The sequence below is a fragment of the Sparus aurata genome, chromosome 15 (genome assembly GCF_900880675.1).
Source record: "Sparus aurata chromosome 15, fSpaAur1.1, whole genome shotgun sequence".
Classification (NCBI taxonomy): domain Eukaryota; kingdom Metazoa; phylum Chordata; class Actinopteri; order Spariformes; family Sparidae; genus Sparus; species Sparus aurata.
The window spans coordinates 18,029,385-18,044,897 of record NC_044201.1 but is presented as its reverse complement, the minus strand read 5'-3'; the positions used below and the strand labels follow the sequence as shown (position 1 = coordinate 18,044,897).

At 41.9% G+C, this 15,513-nt stretch overlaps 1 protein-coding gene across 4 annotated transcripts; it reads right to left on the bottom strand.

Annotated features, from left to right (window-relative positions):
- Positions 1–2,762: 2,762 nt before the first annotated feature.
- Positions 2,763–15,210, bottom strand: sanbr (SANT and BTB domain regulator of CSR). 4 transcript variants are annotated; one of them, XM_030442850.1, is made up of 22 exons: positions 14,923–15,210; positions 14,420–14,621; positions 13,399–13,550; positions 13,079–13,250; positions 12,713–12,809; positions 11,896–12,134; positions 11,613–11,671; positions 10,981–11,141; positions 10,706–10,792; positions 10,419–10,529; positions 10,127–10,250; positions 9,650–9,802; positions 8,216–8,358; positions 7,997–8,093; positions 7,851–7,883; positions 7,531–7,630; positions 5,710–5,795; positions 5,253–5,281; positions 4,751–4,824; positions 4,500–4,588; positions 4,201–4,276; positions 2,763–4,103 (listed from the first exon to the last, which is right to left on the bottom strand). In XM_030442850.1, exons 2-22 carry the CDS (start codon positions 14,484–14,486, stop codon positions 4,048–4,050), a joined length of 2,205 nt encoding a protein of 734 aa, XP_030298710.1. In that variant the 5' UTR covers positions 14,487–14,621; positions 14,923–15,210; the 3' UTR covers positions 2,763–4,047. The 4 variants fall into 4 exon arrangements, with proteins under 4 accessions (XP_030298710.1, XP_030298712.1, XP_030298709.1 ...); XM_030442852.1 differs by having other exon boundaries at positions 4,201–4,283; positions 14,420–15,210; XM_030442849.1 differs by having other exon boundaries at positions 14,420–15,210.
- Positions 15,211–15,513: the final 303 nt, after the last annotated feature.

Genomic DNA, 15,513 nt, shown 5'->3' with positions numbered 1-15,513 from the left:
TTAGCACATTTATATATTTTACATTTTTTAAGATGGAAGGACAAGGGGATGGAATTTGAGGAATTTTAAACCCCATAATTCTTTTTTGTGGAAAACCAATCCGATAAGTTATATACAGTGAAGTTCTGGGCTGATGCCAAGGTTTAAAATAACAGTATGGCCAGTACTGATGTCGTCTTATTGTTCATTATTTAAATAAATAAATAAATAAACTTTTATAGTCATCCAGCCATTCATTACAACAATGTCTTTGAAATGGCGCAAATTCAGTCATGCAAATTTATGAACATCCTTTAAAATGATATTTACATGAAAAAATGATTTTGTTATTTTTAAGTACCTGCTTCAAAAGCCTTTTTAGTCCCCTTTACAACTACTCAATGTCAAGAATGTTTCAGTTCATACATGGCCTTACAGACTGATGGCAGTGATGATGAGACATTTAATGAAGCCAGTTGAAGACTTGTGAGACGTCTGTTTCTCAGAGAAGCGACTCGGATGTACTTGTCGTCTTGTGCTCAGTTTTGCACCGAGGCCTCCCACTTCTCTTTCTATTCTGGTAAGAGCAAGTGTATGCTGTTCTTTGAGAGGAGTAGTACGCACCGCTGTATGAGATCTTTAGTTTCTTGGCAATCTCTCACATAGAATAGCCTTCAATTCTCTGAACAACAATAGACTGACAAGATACAGAAGAAAGTTCTTTTTTCTGCCTATTGTGAGACCATGATCACACCGACACACGCTGATGCTCCAGATACTAAACCATCCTGAGGAAAGCCAACTTTACTGGCCACTAATCAGTTATCAGCTGTAGCGACATCATTTCACAAGGGCTTTCTAATGATCAATTAGCATTCCGATACGACAAAGATTTTGAATGTGTTAAATGCATCGAATATGACTTCTCACTAATGAGATCAGTCATTTAAAGATTTTATTTTCCCATTTGCTGCACAGCCCTGTACTGTTCAGAATGTCTGCATCTTTGAGGGAGCTCTATTGTGCTTTTTAGTTTCTTCAATTTCCTTCAGTGTTGGCTTTGCGGGTGTAAAAGATCTTGAAAGTTGAAAACGTTGACGTCTGCACCAACAGAAGCTCCTCTCTCCCACATAAAATACTGCACCTGAAACGCCTCATCAGTAGTTCAGCTTTCCATGTTACAAATGAGCAGAATTTATGCTAGTTTGATACATAGGAATTGATTTAGCACTACTGTTCTGTTGTTAGCGGTGCTCGGTCAGGCATGTGTGAACTGGCCAATCAGCACAGACAGGGTATTCGGGAGGAGGGGCTTAAAGAGACAGGAGCTTAAACAGAGCGTTCAGACAGAGGGGGAATACAGAGCTGGAGCACTGGACAATAAGAAAAGTGATGCGTTTTTTAAGCATTAGAGCATGTAAACATATTCTTGAAGTAACCCAAAATAAGATTATGAAACCAAAAATTAGCATAATATGTCTCCTTTTAAACAATAGGCTGTTGGTTTAGCAGCGTCTGCTCCCCAGAGTAAAATATAACTTCATCAAACTGTGTTAAATTTATCTCCAGGGCTCACTTCTCCTTAATCCCCCGCACATAAATCCTAAAAGGAAAGGTGGATGGTGATGATGATGATGGATGTCATCTGTCATACACACTGTGGCATCAGGCCATTTCCGCTCAAACATCTTTGGCCAAGGTTGGTGCTGTGTAAGGTGAGCCGGCCACTAATCCCTGTTAACATACTGGTATTACATTAAAGGTTATGATGACGCCCCGCCACTGAAAGTTGAAACACTCATCTGACGCAATCCCAACAACCTGTCAGCTCTGATGCAACCAGAGAGGAAGCTGCTGGCAGATACTCATTATGAGACAATTCTGCACTGAAGGCTTAACTTCACCACACTTTGATTCAGTTGTTGGGGGTCCGGTGTGTCAGCTGAGGGCCTTAGTGTTTTATATCAAAACCTGGATAGTGGCCTTTTTATTAATGGCTGCAGATCCTTATTTCTAACATCCCAACACCCCTTTAAAGGAAGGCTTTTGCTGATATTAAAATAAAACTTTGCACAATTTGCAGCGTTATGAAAGTCAGCACCTCTTCCCTCTGGTGTAATGCTACTTCATGTGTCTGCTATGATGCTTTCATATCTGACCATCTCTCTGGGACTATAATTCAGTCCGGCTGTAACTGGACCCCCCCTCCCTCCCTCCCTCACTGACCCAGATCCAGAGATCCTCAGCTACTCTCGGCATCCGCTGTCGAGGAGAAGAGGGAACAGCTGGGGTAGCCCCCGCCCACTCACCCAGCTACCCAGAAAGAAAAAAAAATAAATGCCCGCTCTACTCTACGGCCCCCTCATGCCCTGCTCTGTGTCTCTCCGCTGTGGGCAGGAAGGGTTATTAATACCCCTGTGAGTAAGTTTGACAGGAAGAGCCAGGTTAGCACACCTACTGGTCGGTGCCTCTCTGACAGAGAGGGCAGCTGACCCCTCTGCCCAGGACTGTCGCACTGTTTCGACAAAATTAGTTTCTTTTAGTCTGGCGGACGAGAAAAAAACCCAAACATTTAATAGTGAGAGGAGCAGAATCAATGTTTTCGCTTAAAGTCTTTCTTTCATGTCACCTGGTAGTAAGTCGGAGCAGAGGTGACAGGTTGTGTTCAAACTGGGGCAAAGTTGATTGCGGAGACCCCACTAACTCCCCTGAGGTTATGTACTGCCACCAAGTGGACAGCAACTGGAAAAAATCTTGTCAAATAAGGGTCCAGCTGACTGAAGTTCAGTGTCATTCATGTTTTATTGGTCCCAGTGTTATACAGAGCAGTTTCCTTATACAGATAGGAATGACTAGATCTATATCTCTACTAGAACTGGGGGAAACATTTGTAAGTGCAGCATCTGTCTCGCCCAGTTGGCTGGACTTCACTACTAATGGACAGGGACAGTTCACCCCAGAATAAAATGTACATATTTTTCCTCTTACCTGTGGTACTATTTTGTCGTAGAGATGTCTGACTTCTAAATTTGAAAAATTCCACGGCAATGTCTCTTTCCAGAAAACGTGACCCGTCACTAAAGACAATCCACAGACCTTGCTGTGAGCAGTTTCACGTTGGAACTATTGTCCTTTCACCAAACTACATCTGCAAACTGAACTGCAGTGCAAAAGGAGTGTGCATCTACTCATGGAGTTGTTGGTGCTCATGAAAGCAATGATGTGAATATTAATGTCGTCAGCTGAGCTGTGACGTTAGCTAGCTTAATTATCTTAGTCAGTTAATCTCTTGCCCGCGTGTAGATTGACACTTCCTCCTGCTCCTTGATACGGTAAAGATATAGTTCCTACATTAAAGTGCTCAAAACAAGAGTAACCGGGTCATGATATCTCGAAACACACAGAGCTGTTGAGGTTTCCAAATTTATTCTTTTGGCGCTTTGACCACAAAAAGCCAAGTGCCATCTGGTTCAATTATATTTGAATGAGGGCAAAAATCTCAACAGCTGATATCTCCAAAACTCAGCAGCACACACCAATCAATCTAGATGGATACATAGTAGTAGGAGAGATATGTATTTATTTGCGGGTGAACTGTCCCTTTGATTTGACCAGCAGAATAACTTGAGTAAACTGGATTTACTGGGTCTAAATGAGATAAGATATTCAGGTGAGATGGTTGGAAACGAATAAAGTAACATTTCTCATGTTGTCCTTTGTCCATAAGACACACAGAGGCTGATCAGTTCAAGTGCCTTTCCTAAAAGCTGAGCTGGATCCACACTTCTCCTTGTTTTTCAAGGAGTGACCACAGCTGCACAAATAAAACAGCTAGCAGAGTGACGGAGGAGGATGCGGTTGATGGTGATCCATACGTAGTCACCTGAGTTAAGCGGAAGGGGGGGAGGGAACAGGACTGACGGGGGGTGGGGGTGAGGACAGAGTCCACAGCTGGGTTAGTAGTGCGAGAGGGGCTGCCAGGAGGAAGTTATTTAGTTGCGCCGAGCCCTCGGAAAAGAACCTCGCCTTCTCCTCTTCATCAGTTTTCATGCTGGTCTCTTTATCGGCTCAGAGGCCTTTTAGTCCTTTATGTTGTCCGGATTTGAGCGTAGCGCATTTTGGATCTACAAAGAAAGAAGAAAACGGTGAATTACTTAATGGGTCGAGATGAGGGGTGTGTGTGTGTGTGTGTGTGTGTGTGTGTATGTGTGTATAGAGTACCTGGGTGTCTTTTCTGAACTCTGTCTGGATTGAGTGGTACTCTTAAACTGCGCTTCCAGTCTAGAGTAGATTCCCCCTGTAGGCTAAATGCACATGCACACATGCACACACGCACACACACACACACACACACACACACCAGTTGTTGAGAATGAAAACAATCCCACATCAGGCAGCTGCAAAAACTAGGACATTAGGGCTGTCAACACCAAACACGAGCACAAGACGTGGACTAAGACAACAACACCCTGATACCAACTAACACTGAGCATGTATATGTTCTATCAACAGACACTTACCTCTTTTGTGTCCTTCGATTTGCTCTGTTCCTGATCTCCAAACCTCATCTTAGTCAGGTGTCCGATGATCTCCACCATGCGACGCTGGTCTGATTCATGAAGACAAAAAGTAATTATAAAAGAATAAAAACACAACAAAAATCTGAGAAAATGTTTGAATAAAAGAATAAAGAGCATAATAATTTGAATGGGTGGTATATACTGGATATATCTAATAATATCAAAGTCAAAAACAGTTATTTCCTCCTTACCTTCCTCCCTCTGAGCGTCCTGGTTGTATCTCAGGGAGCGAGAACTGTCCCACTTATTTTTCTGGACGCTCACACTATGAAAAAACAGAAACCACAGGCAACAGTGTTACGTTCAGGCAATGACACGGGGAAACACACACCTATTTTAAAGAGGTGTTGGCTTGAAGGCAAAATATGTTTTTCAGGATCCTAATAAACAAAGTTTGATTACACTGATCTTTATTAGCTGAAATAAAGAAAGACATTCAAGGATTTCATCTTGGGCTCTGGGAAACACTGATGAACATTTTTCACCATTTCCTGGTGTTTCATAGCCCAGAAAAGCAATCGATTACTCAAGAAAATAATCAGTTAGTCGCAGCCCTAGATACATTTAATAAGTGTCAGCTACAACTAAAACAAGCACGAACACACTTGTAAACAAACATGTAACAAACATGTAACATGAAACATGTAAACTTGAGTAGGTTCTAAATGAAGTTGTGTTTGCGGATGGACTTACGTGAAAGGTGTGTTGTCCCTGGTCTGAGTCTGAGGGAAGAGAATCAGAGCAGAACAGAACAATGTAAGGTTTCAGGTTTGAATTGTGTTATTTAGGTAGGAATAATCAGTATAGGAGCTAATGTAAAAGATAATGGAAATTAAATAGCAGTGATAAATAAGATCAAGAGTAGTAGAGTCAACTCTACTTACAGATACATTGAAGCTGGAGTATCTTTGCTAGAATAACACATTTTGAAAAACTTCATAGTGTGTATTCTCAAATTTTACATCGATAAAAAGTAAATATATTGTAAAAAGCAAGAGATTCACATTTATATTAAAGAGAATTCCATCATCTAAGGACTCTTAATGCAACTTTACACTGTTCTGTACAGCGAGACCAAAAAAGAAAACTTTTTGTTGCCGTATTTCCCTCCACTGTAGAATTTGATTGGAATAATAATGAACTGACTCACTTTCTCTGTTTTGTCTTTGCGTTGGAAGTTTGGAGAGGACATTTGTTTTTTCAGAGGTCTGTGGGCCTTCTTGGCCTTCTTAGCAGCTGGAAACAGAAAAACACAAAGACATGATGAAATACACTGATGGCGTCTGACGCCACCTGCTGGACAAACAGCAACAATTTTATTTTCAATCCTTCAAAAAAAGGCTGGAAGTAACAACAGTGAAATTCTAAAAATAGATGTGATTAATATGTAGAGTGGGGGGTGGAACGGTGGTGATGAGCTATAAATAGAACAATGTTTCATTATGCATCCTCATTTTACATTTATCACTTAAACTACAGCAGTGACTCATTGTTGGAATGAAGCAGCTAGCAGCTCCACAGAGGTCAAAAGAATGACAACATGAGGAACGAGACATTTCATGCAAAAAAAGCATGACATTTATAAAGAGGCGTGAGTAATGATCACAGAACGTGAGACGCTGAAGGCGTCATACGTTACATGATTAAAGATGTCTGAGTGATGTCAAATTTAACGTTTGTGATTTCTCCTCTCAACACTATTTCCTCAGATAACATATAAAAAGTGCAAATGTCTGCCTAGTATAAGAAAAATTACACAAGGCAAGAACATTTAATGTATAAGTATGAAAAAGAAACACCTGTTATGTTATGATATTCCCGAAAACTTCCCCCCCATCAGCCTAATAACCATGCTGCAGTAATAACCGTTATGACTTTCAATCACTGTCCACTGCTCGAAAAGGTTTTCTGTGATTACAACAATTAACAATATAAACTGCAATTAAACTGTCATTACAAGACGAGTCTGTTATTGTGGTAATGACGAGACAGTTATGAGCCTGATATTAAACCTCACATCAGCATTTTAGTTGCATGATTATATCCACGACTTGTTTCTTTCAGACAAGCAGCGGGCCACACCCGTAAAACACAAAGCATCACAGACTCATCATAGCGTAAATCACGTCATTCACCAAGTTAAAATACCAAAACTACACTAAACATAAATAAAAACAAAGACATGTTTCATGAATTGAAGTAAAACATCTGAGACTCAACTTCAGAGCAGACATTTGTTGTGGTAATGACATGAACATTTATTTAATGGACAACAGCTGTGGTGGACATTCCTGCTGTCAGCGTGACGACGGCACGCTCAAAACTTCATCTGAGTTGTGTGATAAAACTGCACATTTTAGAGCGGCCTCTCATTATGGCTGGTTGAAGACACACCTGTGCACTGTTCCTGCTGTTTAATCGGCATCTTGATATGCCACAGCTGTAAGCTGGATGGAGTATCTTGGCAAAGGAGAACTGCTCACCATGTGCTCAAAAATTGACGAAAAATACTGCAATTATTATGTATTTTAACAGCCGCTTGCTTGTCTGTATATGATCATTGAAATTAACACTTTACAATAATTTTGATAGCTTTAGCTGTGCACAGGATCTTCATCTGGCAACTTGCTTTTAAGCTGAAGACTTCGCAGGCCACTTTTGTCAGGCCAGCCTTCTCTGGTTCTAGTCTTTATGCTAAGATAAGCTAATCATGTTCTGGCTCCAGCTCTATACTTAATGCACAGACACAGGTAGAGTACTAATATTTTCGTATCACTCTTGAAAAGAAAATAAATAAGTGAAAATGAATTGTTTTTTCATAATGGAGAAATAATCCTTTAAATCACAAAATCCCTAATTAACATAACTTCAGTACATCCCTATAAGTGTGTCTCAGATGAAACCACGTCTTCTGTCACGCGTTCTTGCGAACGCCACACATTCCAGTACAGCCCTATAAACTCCACTTCACCTTGTTTCTTGGACAGCTCCTCTTCATCTCCCACCTCATCTTCAGTGACCTCTGACCCTGTGGTGTACTCCTCATCCTCTGACAGGAGAGACTGCTGCCTCTGGAAGGACATAGGTCACACATTTCAGGCATTACAACTCATCTGCTTCATTGCACTGACTTTAGATGGTTGTACCATCCACCTGACATGTGAGTGACCTAAGACAAGGTCTCAGTAAAACCATAATGTAGACAGCTGGCTAACAAGATGGTCAGAATACACACAGACCATGACTAGAACATAAGCAGATGTAATGAAGGTAATGAGAGAAAAGTCCTACCAGTTGCAGACTCCAGTTTTTCAAAAGGGAAAACTGGTCAAAGAGGAAGTAGCAGAAGTCAGAATCAGAAAAATTATACAGGCAGCAAAGAGACACACTGGTAGAAGAAAAGCAATCAGACAGAGAGAACACTCCGAGAGACTTACAGTGCTGCCGTCTCCTCTCAGAGGTCCGAGCAGTGTCGGCTCTAAGAGAACATCACAGTCCTGAACCTTTTCTGCGCTGGACGGAATCTCCTCAGTACTGTCACAGATACACAACCAATAAAATAATATGTCATTGGAGCCTTCAATAACAAGTGACACACACACACAATGCCAGAAAAGTATCTTCAACCAATCCGCACACTCACAGGTGGTGCCTACCTCTCTGCAGGCAGCATGTTCATCAAACACACTGCGTCTCTGTGCAGCAGCAGGTCGTTAAGGACTCTGGTCTGGGCTGAGGTCACCTCGTCACAGTGCTCCTCATCAGGTACGTTCACTATATGGTCTCGCATCTTACAGCCCTGAAAACAAAAACACATTTACACTTAATTGTATCTGGATCGAATGGCATGGTGGTGTGACCCTCTGAAGGAAAAACAGTTAAAGTTAATGGATGACTCAGGATTTTCTGAAGCCTTAACGCACAGCTTGAAATGTGTTTGAGCCACAAACATATGAAGACCTGATACTGGGGTCAGTCTGGGGGACATTTAGGCTTCCATAATGTTTGGATGAAAAAACACTTAATTAAATAAATCGCTGAGAAATAACTCAGCATAGCCATTTAATTCTTGTTGACCTCTGTGTTATGAGTGTCAGGATGGACTGTGAACCTCATTTATTAATGCTCTGTAGCCGCAGACGATAACAGGGGTCAGTAGCCATCCCAGCATGAAGTGGGAGGAGGGCATTGAAACCCTCTGGACAAGCTATTTAACTGCATGATTTTATAAGCAAAGATGATAATCTTGGTAATGAATAAAGAGTACAAGTGATGGCAATTGACAAGCAGCTAACTGTTTTACCAATTGTTTGAAGAGAAAGCACACAGGGTTTGATTTATGCAATACAAGTTAATGTTAAATCAACTACTGTTTTGGTTAAGAGCCATTATAAAGGCTTGAAAAGAACACATAGCTTTGTGGCAGTACTCTCAGTAAATTGTTTACAGGCCAGCCCAACCTACATAATTTAAACAAAAACATTACAATCTAGGGGAAATGCCCAATATATACAAAATGACTCTTCTGGGTATAACAAGTACCCCCTACAAGCCCCAGGGGAAATAAAATGCAAACTGAAGGTGTACAGGGGCTTGGGGGTTTTAAGGGGTTCCCAAATAAAGAGTCTCCTCACTCAAAGTTGTGGGCAGCCAAGAAAACAAAAAAAAGGCCTGAACAGACCAGAGTTACTGGCTGACAATCAAAGGGGAATGAGGTTTGCAGTGGGTCAGGGACAGATTCAGACTGAGGATGTGAGCCTCCTGTGTGCCACCCCTCACCTCCTTTAAGCCTTCACCAAAACGGTGTCATGACACCCTGACTGGCCATCTGAATGCCCCGAACTGCTTTCACTTCTCCATCAGGAGGATTGCTTCAGTACTGTTCCACTTAGTGCACTGGGTGATCGGATCATGATTGGGTACGAAAGGGGCATCACTTTGTCAAACACATGACTTTACAAAGGATATCACTACGTGGACTCAGGAACACTTTTAAAACATATACTTGTTGATTCTCTTGTACTTTATTGTGGCACAAAATAGCATTATTACAAAAGGGGGATGACGTGTGCGTGCCTGTGTGTCCATACCTTGGGCATACCAGTGGGATCAAAGCGGAGAACCCTCTGGTTGCAGCAGGGGTACATTCCTGCACCATGCCAGCCTTTCTCTATACCCATGCCAGGATACAGCACACTGTCTGGGTGGTACTTACAGTGGGTCAGCTCTGCACACACAAACACCTACACGCACACACAAAGACACTCTAGGTGAGATTGAATATACCGTGTCATAAGTGCTCAGGTTGATGGTATCAACCTTGCTTAATTTTGCATCGTGCAGCAGACATGTGACTCCAAGTCCAAGTTAGGCGTGTCCAAAGTCATGTTTTCTTGAGCAAGTCGAGTCAAGACACAGGTTGTCCTTGATAGTCAGTGAAATAACAATAATGTTTCATCATTAGTCTCTAACTTCTTAGTCCAAGTAAAGTCTCAAGTAATTAAATATCTGGCAGGTCAATGACTCGTGTCCACATCTCTGCCTTCCACGCACACACAAACACACACCTGTTGGCAGCGGAAGCAAGTGAGGTAGTTGATGGTACCCCAGATTCTCCAGTAGACCAGGACCCAGGACTTGAGCTCCTCATACAGACCCGTGATGTATTCATGCACATCCCAGCTCTTCTGTCTGCACACAAACAAGCACATACACACATGAAAACACACTGACTGTGAATGCAAATTAAATATTTCTGTTCTCCATGAATTACTGCTGACAGCCACAGAACTATGAACTACAGACATAACTATGAGTCCGTGTATAGGACAATGTCTTATCAAACAGCTGTTATAATACCTGGTGTGCGTATAGATGATTTCTCCACGGGCATCAACGTTGATTTTCCCTGGAACACAAGAAATCCTTCTCTCCGTGTCTTTGGTCAGCATCTTAAGGCACAGACCACACCTGGGATTAAACACACAGATATACACAACAGTTAGACTGCCAACTGTAACAAGAGGACAATTCGAATAGAAAGGTAAGAATAAAAGTGCAACAAATGCTTATGATGTCACACACATAAACTGGGATTAAGTAGGTAACTGCTTGTAGACACTAAGAAACTCAGTGCTCCTCCTCACCTGTAGAGAGTGGAGGCGTTTCCTGGAGAATCTCTGCTCTGGTAGTTTGGATCGAAGAGACGCTCAATTTTCTTCTGAAACAATTTGCTTCAAGGGTGAAATAAAATAAAAAAAGGGTATTCTGCATTAGGCTGCTTTTGCTTTTTTATGTTGCCACAAACAAACATTAACCGAGTGACTGTCACATGTGTAAGAATGACCTCTGATCATAGACGAAACTCTGTTTATATAAACTTCATCACATTGCTTAGAGAAATGCCTTCCCATCTCGTCACCTTTTGAACTTGTCTTTTTTGTCCCTGATGTCATCGGCCTCGTTGTGGTTGAAGAGTTCGGCGATGCGTGTTGCCAGGTTGCTGTTGATGCAGTTCATGTTGCAGGGTGTAGCCACGATGGCGCTCATGTGTTTGTGGCAGTACTGGATGCACTCCTCCACCTGAACACGAACAAACATACACCTCTCTCATGAGACCTTTCACAGCAATGGCAAATTTAGTCTCAATTGTTCTACATGGATACTAATCAAACACTACTTTATCACTGATATGTTGTTAGTACTTAATAGGTACAGCAGTGGTGAGTAAGTTAACTGAAAACTGGAAGCAAAAGAACATCTACACTCTAAAGAGCCATGCAACACAAACTTAACACAGCTCTATGTATGGGCCTCTTGTTTTTCCTGGACTAGGAGAGATTAACAATAACCAGATCTGAAACATACACAACTCTGCAAGCTTCTCATGCTTTTCGGGCAACTCTGAGGTTCCAGCATCTTCACTATGAAATATGTTCTTGGGAGTACGTTGTTGAAAGGCCACATACCAATAGCTTATTTTTGTTTTACATCTGAAAAGCAAAAGGCCCGAAGCACATCACCACACTTTGCGTCACAGGTCACAACACTTACTAACGTATCCATCTTCAAGAACTCGGAGGAGATCAGGATTGAGATCACATTGCTGGGCTCTGTAACCGACAAACACCACATGACCAACCAACCAAGCAAACCCCACAACCAACAAACAGCACAGGACACACAGCCAGTGACCCACCAAACACACACCACGTTTAGTGACCGATAATTCGAGCACTGTCCACGAATTTACACATACAGGTGGTGAAAGTGACAGCTCAGGCATTCCCATGTGTAATAATGTCATATCTGTTATAGTTTTACAGTTTTTTTTTACCAAGCCGCGGTTTGTCCTTGTTTCCCTCTCCTGCAGAGTTCCTCCTGACGTAGTTCATGAGCCAGTCGAAGATCTGCACGTCACAGTGGACGGAAATATCCACCTCCTCCCACCTCTGTGGGTCCACGGACAAATACTCAGCAAAGTAACGCATCTCTTTAACTAGAAGATCTCTGGGACATGTGAAGTCCTGCTTCAGGTTCTTGGTCTCATCACACACATGGATGACCATGTTGGGACTGCAGAAAGAAAATTCAAATCCTTTGTTCAAAAAAAATATACCTGAGAGTAAAACCCACTGAGAACACAGATTCAAACCATCTACAGCTGCCTTCAAGTCCACAGGGCGTCAGTGATTCATACTTTTTGACAGATAGAGGGTGATTTGAAGATAGAGAAAGTGTGTTTCTGTGTGAGGAGTCAGTGTGTGTTTTAATGAGTTCACAGCAGGGGTGGTTCTAGGGGCGGGCAACAGGGGCCAGTGCCCCCGTAACTCTGAGTCTTGACCCCCCTGTGGCCCCCCCGACAGGCAGTCTGCATCAATAACACAATGACAGATTTCTTGCAATGATTTTGTTTTGAAGGGAAAGTCAGAAATAAAGTGTATCAGCAGTTTACTACCCAATCAAAATTGCTGAAATTGCAAACACTGTATTGTCTGAATGAGCGATTTATCTTTTCTTCCGGGTTGTATGTGCCCCCTAACAAAAAAGCCGGCCTCAACCTGGCCCCCCTATTAAAACTGGTCTAGAACCACCACTGGTTCACAGCAGCGGGAAACAACAAAGAAAACAGAGGATAAGTTCTCGGTACTTACTCTCTTGGCTTCTGAGGTTTGTCGTTCTCCTCTGTGGAGACTCTTCTCTCTTTCTTCTCCACAGAACTGACTCTTCCTGAGGGCGTCGACTTGGAGACTGATGGCACCAACAGAAACATTTTTAAATACACTCCAACCCAATCCAAGTTATGAAATAACAGTAACCATCAGTACTACAGAAAAATATTAATTGGTGCTGAAATGCACAATGCATTTTAAAGTACTGTACTGCTCTAAAATATAAGCTTGTTCCAGTAGTCCATGTCTTCTTTTGAAGCTGAATTTAGGCCTTTTTAAAACTAAAGACCTGCAGATAAGATAAGTGAAAAAATGTTATCAGTGCTACTCAGGTTGGTGATGTCTGACCTGTAATTTTGCCACTGCTCTGGCTGCCTCCTGTCTCTACCACTTCCCCAGAGTCCAGCAGTGTGGACAGGCCATCTGGGGGGGAGGGGCTTCCTTCTGTCAGGGTGTTACATTGGTTGTCCACATGAGGAAAAGCCCCCGTGCTCTTCAGCTCATCAAATCGCCGGGCACACTGTAAGATCCCATCAGTGCCACAGTGTTATTTGTTATCAACAAGTCAGGTCTAATGTTAGTAACCATGAGATGACAAATGGATTGTACTGGACAGATGAAGGGGTGGGTGGATGGAAGCGTTCACAGTTTTCCGGCATTCCAGTTACCTCCTTGGGAGTGAATCCTGGAACTAGCTTGGCCACATTGTCCCAGTTTATGGGCTGGGGCACTCCCCATAGAGATCCCAGCACCATGTCCAAAACCAGGACGTTGTTGTCATAGGGAAAGTTGTTGTTGTCCGAGCAGAAGCGGCTCATCTCTAAAGACGAAGAGGGGCGAGAAACGAAAAAGGCAGCAAGTTAGCTTCTCAATCTGTATGATCATCATATCAAAATAGAGCCTAAATGGTTGGTTGATAAACAGATGATTTTTACCTACATTTTATAGCCCTAATGATACATTTTTCAATCAAGAAATTGATTATTACATTAATAAAAACAATAGTTAGTTGCAGCTTTAAAATATTGAAAGTATGAAGAAGTTTGAGACCACTCCTCTGTAAAGAGAGATGGGCTATGACTGCAACAGCAGTTACACGCTAAATCAATGCATCAGTAGTGATTGATGAATACGGTGCAGCTCTGGTCATGACTGAGAATGTAACTGATCATCTAATTACTTGGACTTAGTTTCGCCAGTTTCTGTAAAGGACAGCCTTACTTCAATACTAATATTAGCAATTGGTTAACTTACTCACATACAACAGAACAAGTAAACAGACATTAAACTAAACTGTATATGAATTGATGTTTAGAACATTTTGTTTGGTGACTGATATCTGTGAAGTGCGTCATTCACTATAATTCAAACTATGATTTACTAGCCCTAAATACATGACACGTCACTACATCCTGAAGGCTTTGCACAGCTTCACTCACCATAGTGTCGGCAGCCAAGGACTTAATTTTTTAACATACATAGGCTGATATGGGAGTATTATTTAAATTCGTGGCAAGTTATACAACAGAGAAACTTAGTGGTGACAGTAGTGATGCTAGCGCAGGCCGAGTCCCTGTGTCCTCCCCCGGCTGTAACAACACCGGGGGCTTTTTGGTTAAATTAAATCAACTGGTTCTCCTAATAAACCTAATTCAAAATAGCAAGAATGGTACAATATCGTTAACGTACTTATCTGGCGTAAGATATATTCCTCCCGGTCGTCTCGTACAATAAACTCAGCCGGGTCCAGTCTCATGTCATTGTGGATGGATGATGCTGCTGCTGATGCTGCGCTCCTCTCCTACCGGCTAACTGCAACCATCGCTAATGCTAGCTAACTTTGCTGGACAGGATGCGCTGCCTTCATGTACTCGTCGTAAACTCTGTAAAACTAGCACCAAGAGACGTGTCACGACCACCAGTAAAGCAGTCGCACATATCACTCAGGCGTTGACATCGGTTGCTGTCGTCTTCAAATTAGACGTCGTAGTGTCGAGAAAGATAAAGTTTGAGGCACACACAATCATTAACTATTTTGCTCGCATTTATCGAAGTTGGCAAATCCTGCAAAGTCTTTTTGAGTAAGTTGGCAATGCTATCAATTCTCTAACACATTCATAAAACACCATGATAACGAGGTTCAATCAATTAAAGTGCTGTTCCAATGTCATGAGTTGAACCTAAAAACTCACATCGCATCTACAACTTGGTGTTTCCGATAGTCCCTGAAGGTAGCATATGCTTTAGTTGCTAGCAAGTCACTTCGCTTAGTTAGCCACTACTTAGCATAGATGTACGTTTAACCCCAGTTGCTCGGGGGAATAGTTACAAGCGTGCCGCACTACCGCGATACAGACACGACGGTCGAGGTTTTAAATAATCAGACATATAAATGCTTTTTGTTTGGTTCCGTCGGTATCTGCGACGCTGACTCGTCCCCGTTGTCGCACTGCAGCAGGTTATGCGTCCTGTTGCTAAGATACAGCTGCCGTAAATCGTCCGTTTCTACCATAAATCCTCCTCAGACGTCTCAACAACAAAACATGTGCATGGAGAACAACACTAACAATGAAATTATTTCAATACATTTAAAATACAAACATCATGTATCTCTCACCCTGCCATTACTATAATGCATACTTTATATTATACAACTCACTTGATAATTACACAAGGGTCGTTTTGGTTTTTGAAAAACTTTATTTTCAAAATAATTATATTAAATATTTACAAAATTACTTTATGTGACTAACTGTTGAAAATGTGCAAAATTAGCCCCACGT

What these genes read in the sequence shown, in the direction of transcription:
- sanbr (XM_030442849.1), bottom strand. Translation starts at nt 14,486, where the DNA reads ATGAGACTGGACCCGGCTGAGTTTATTGTACGAGACGACCGGGAGGAA. An exon ending in CTTGCTTCCGCTGCCAACAG is followed by an intron (nt 9,803 to 10,126) that starts GTGTGTGTTTGT and finishes GTGTGCGTGTAG; the next exon opens with GTGTTTGTGTGTGCAGAGCT. An exon ending in AGTTCAGAAAAGACACCCAG is followed by an intron (nt 4,104 to 4,200) that starts GTACTCTATACA and finishes CTTTCTTTGTAG; the next exon opens with ATCCAAAATGCGCTACGCTC.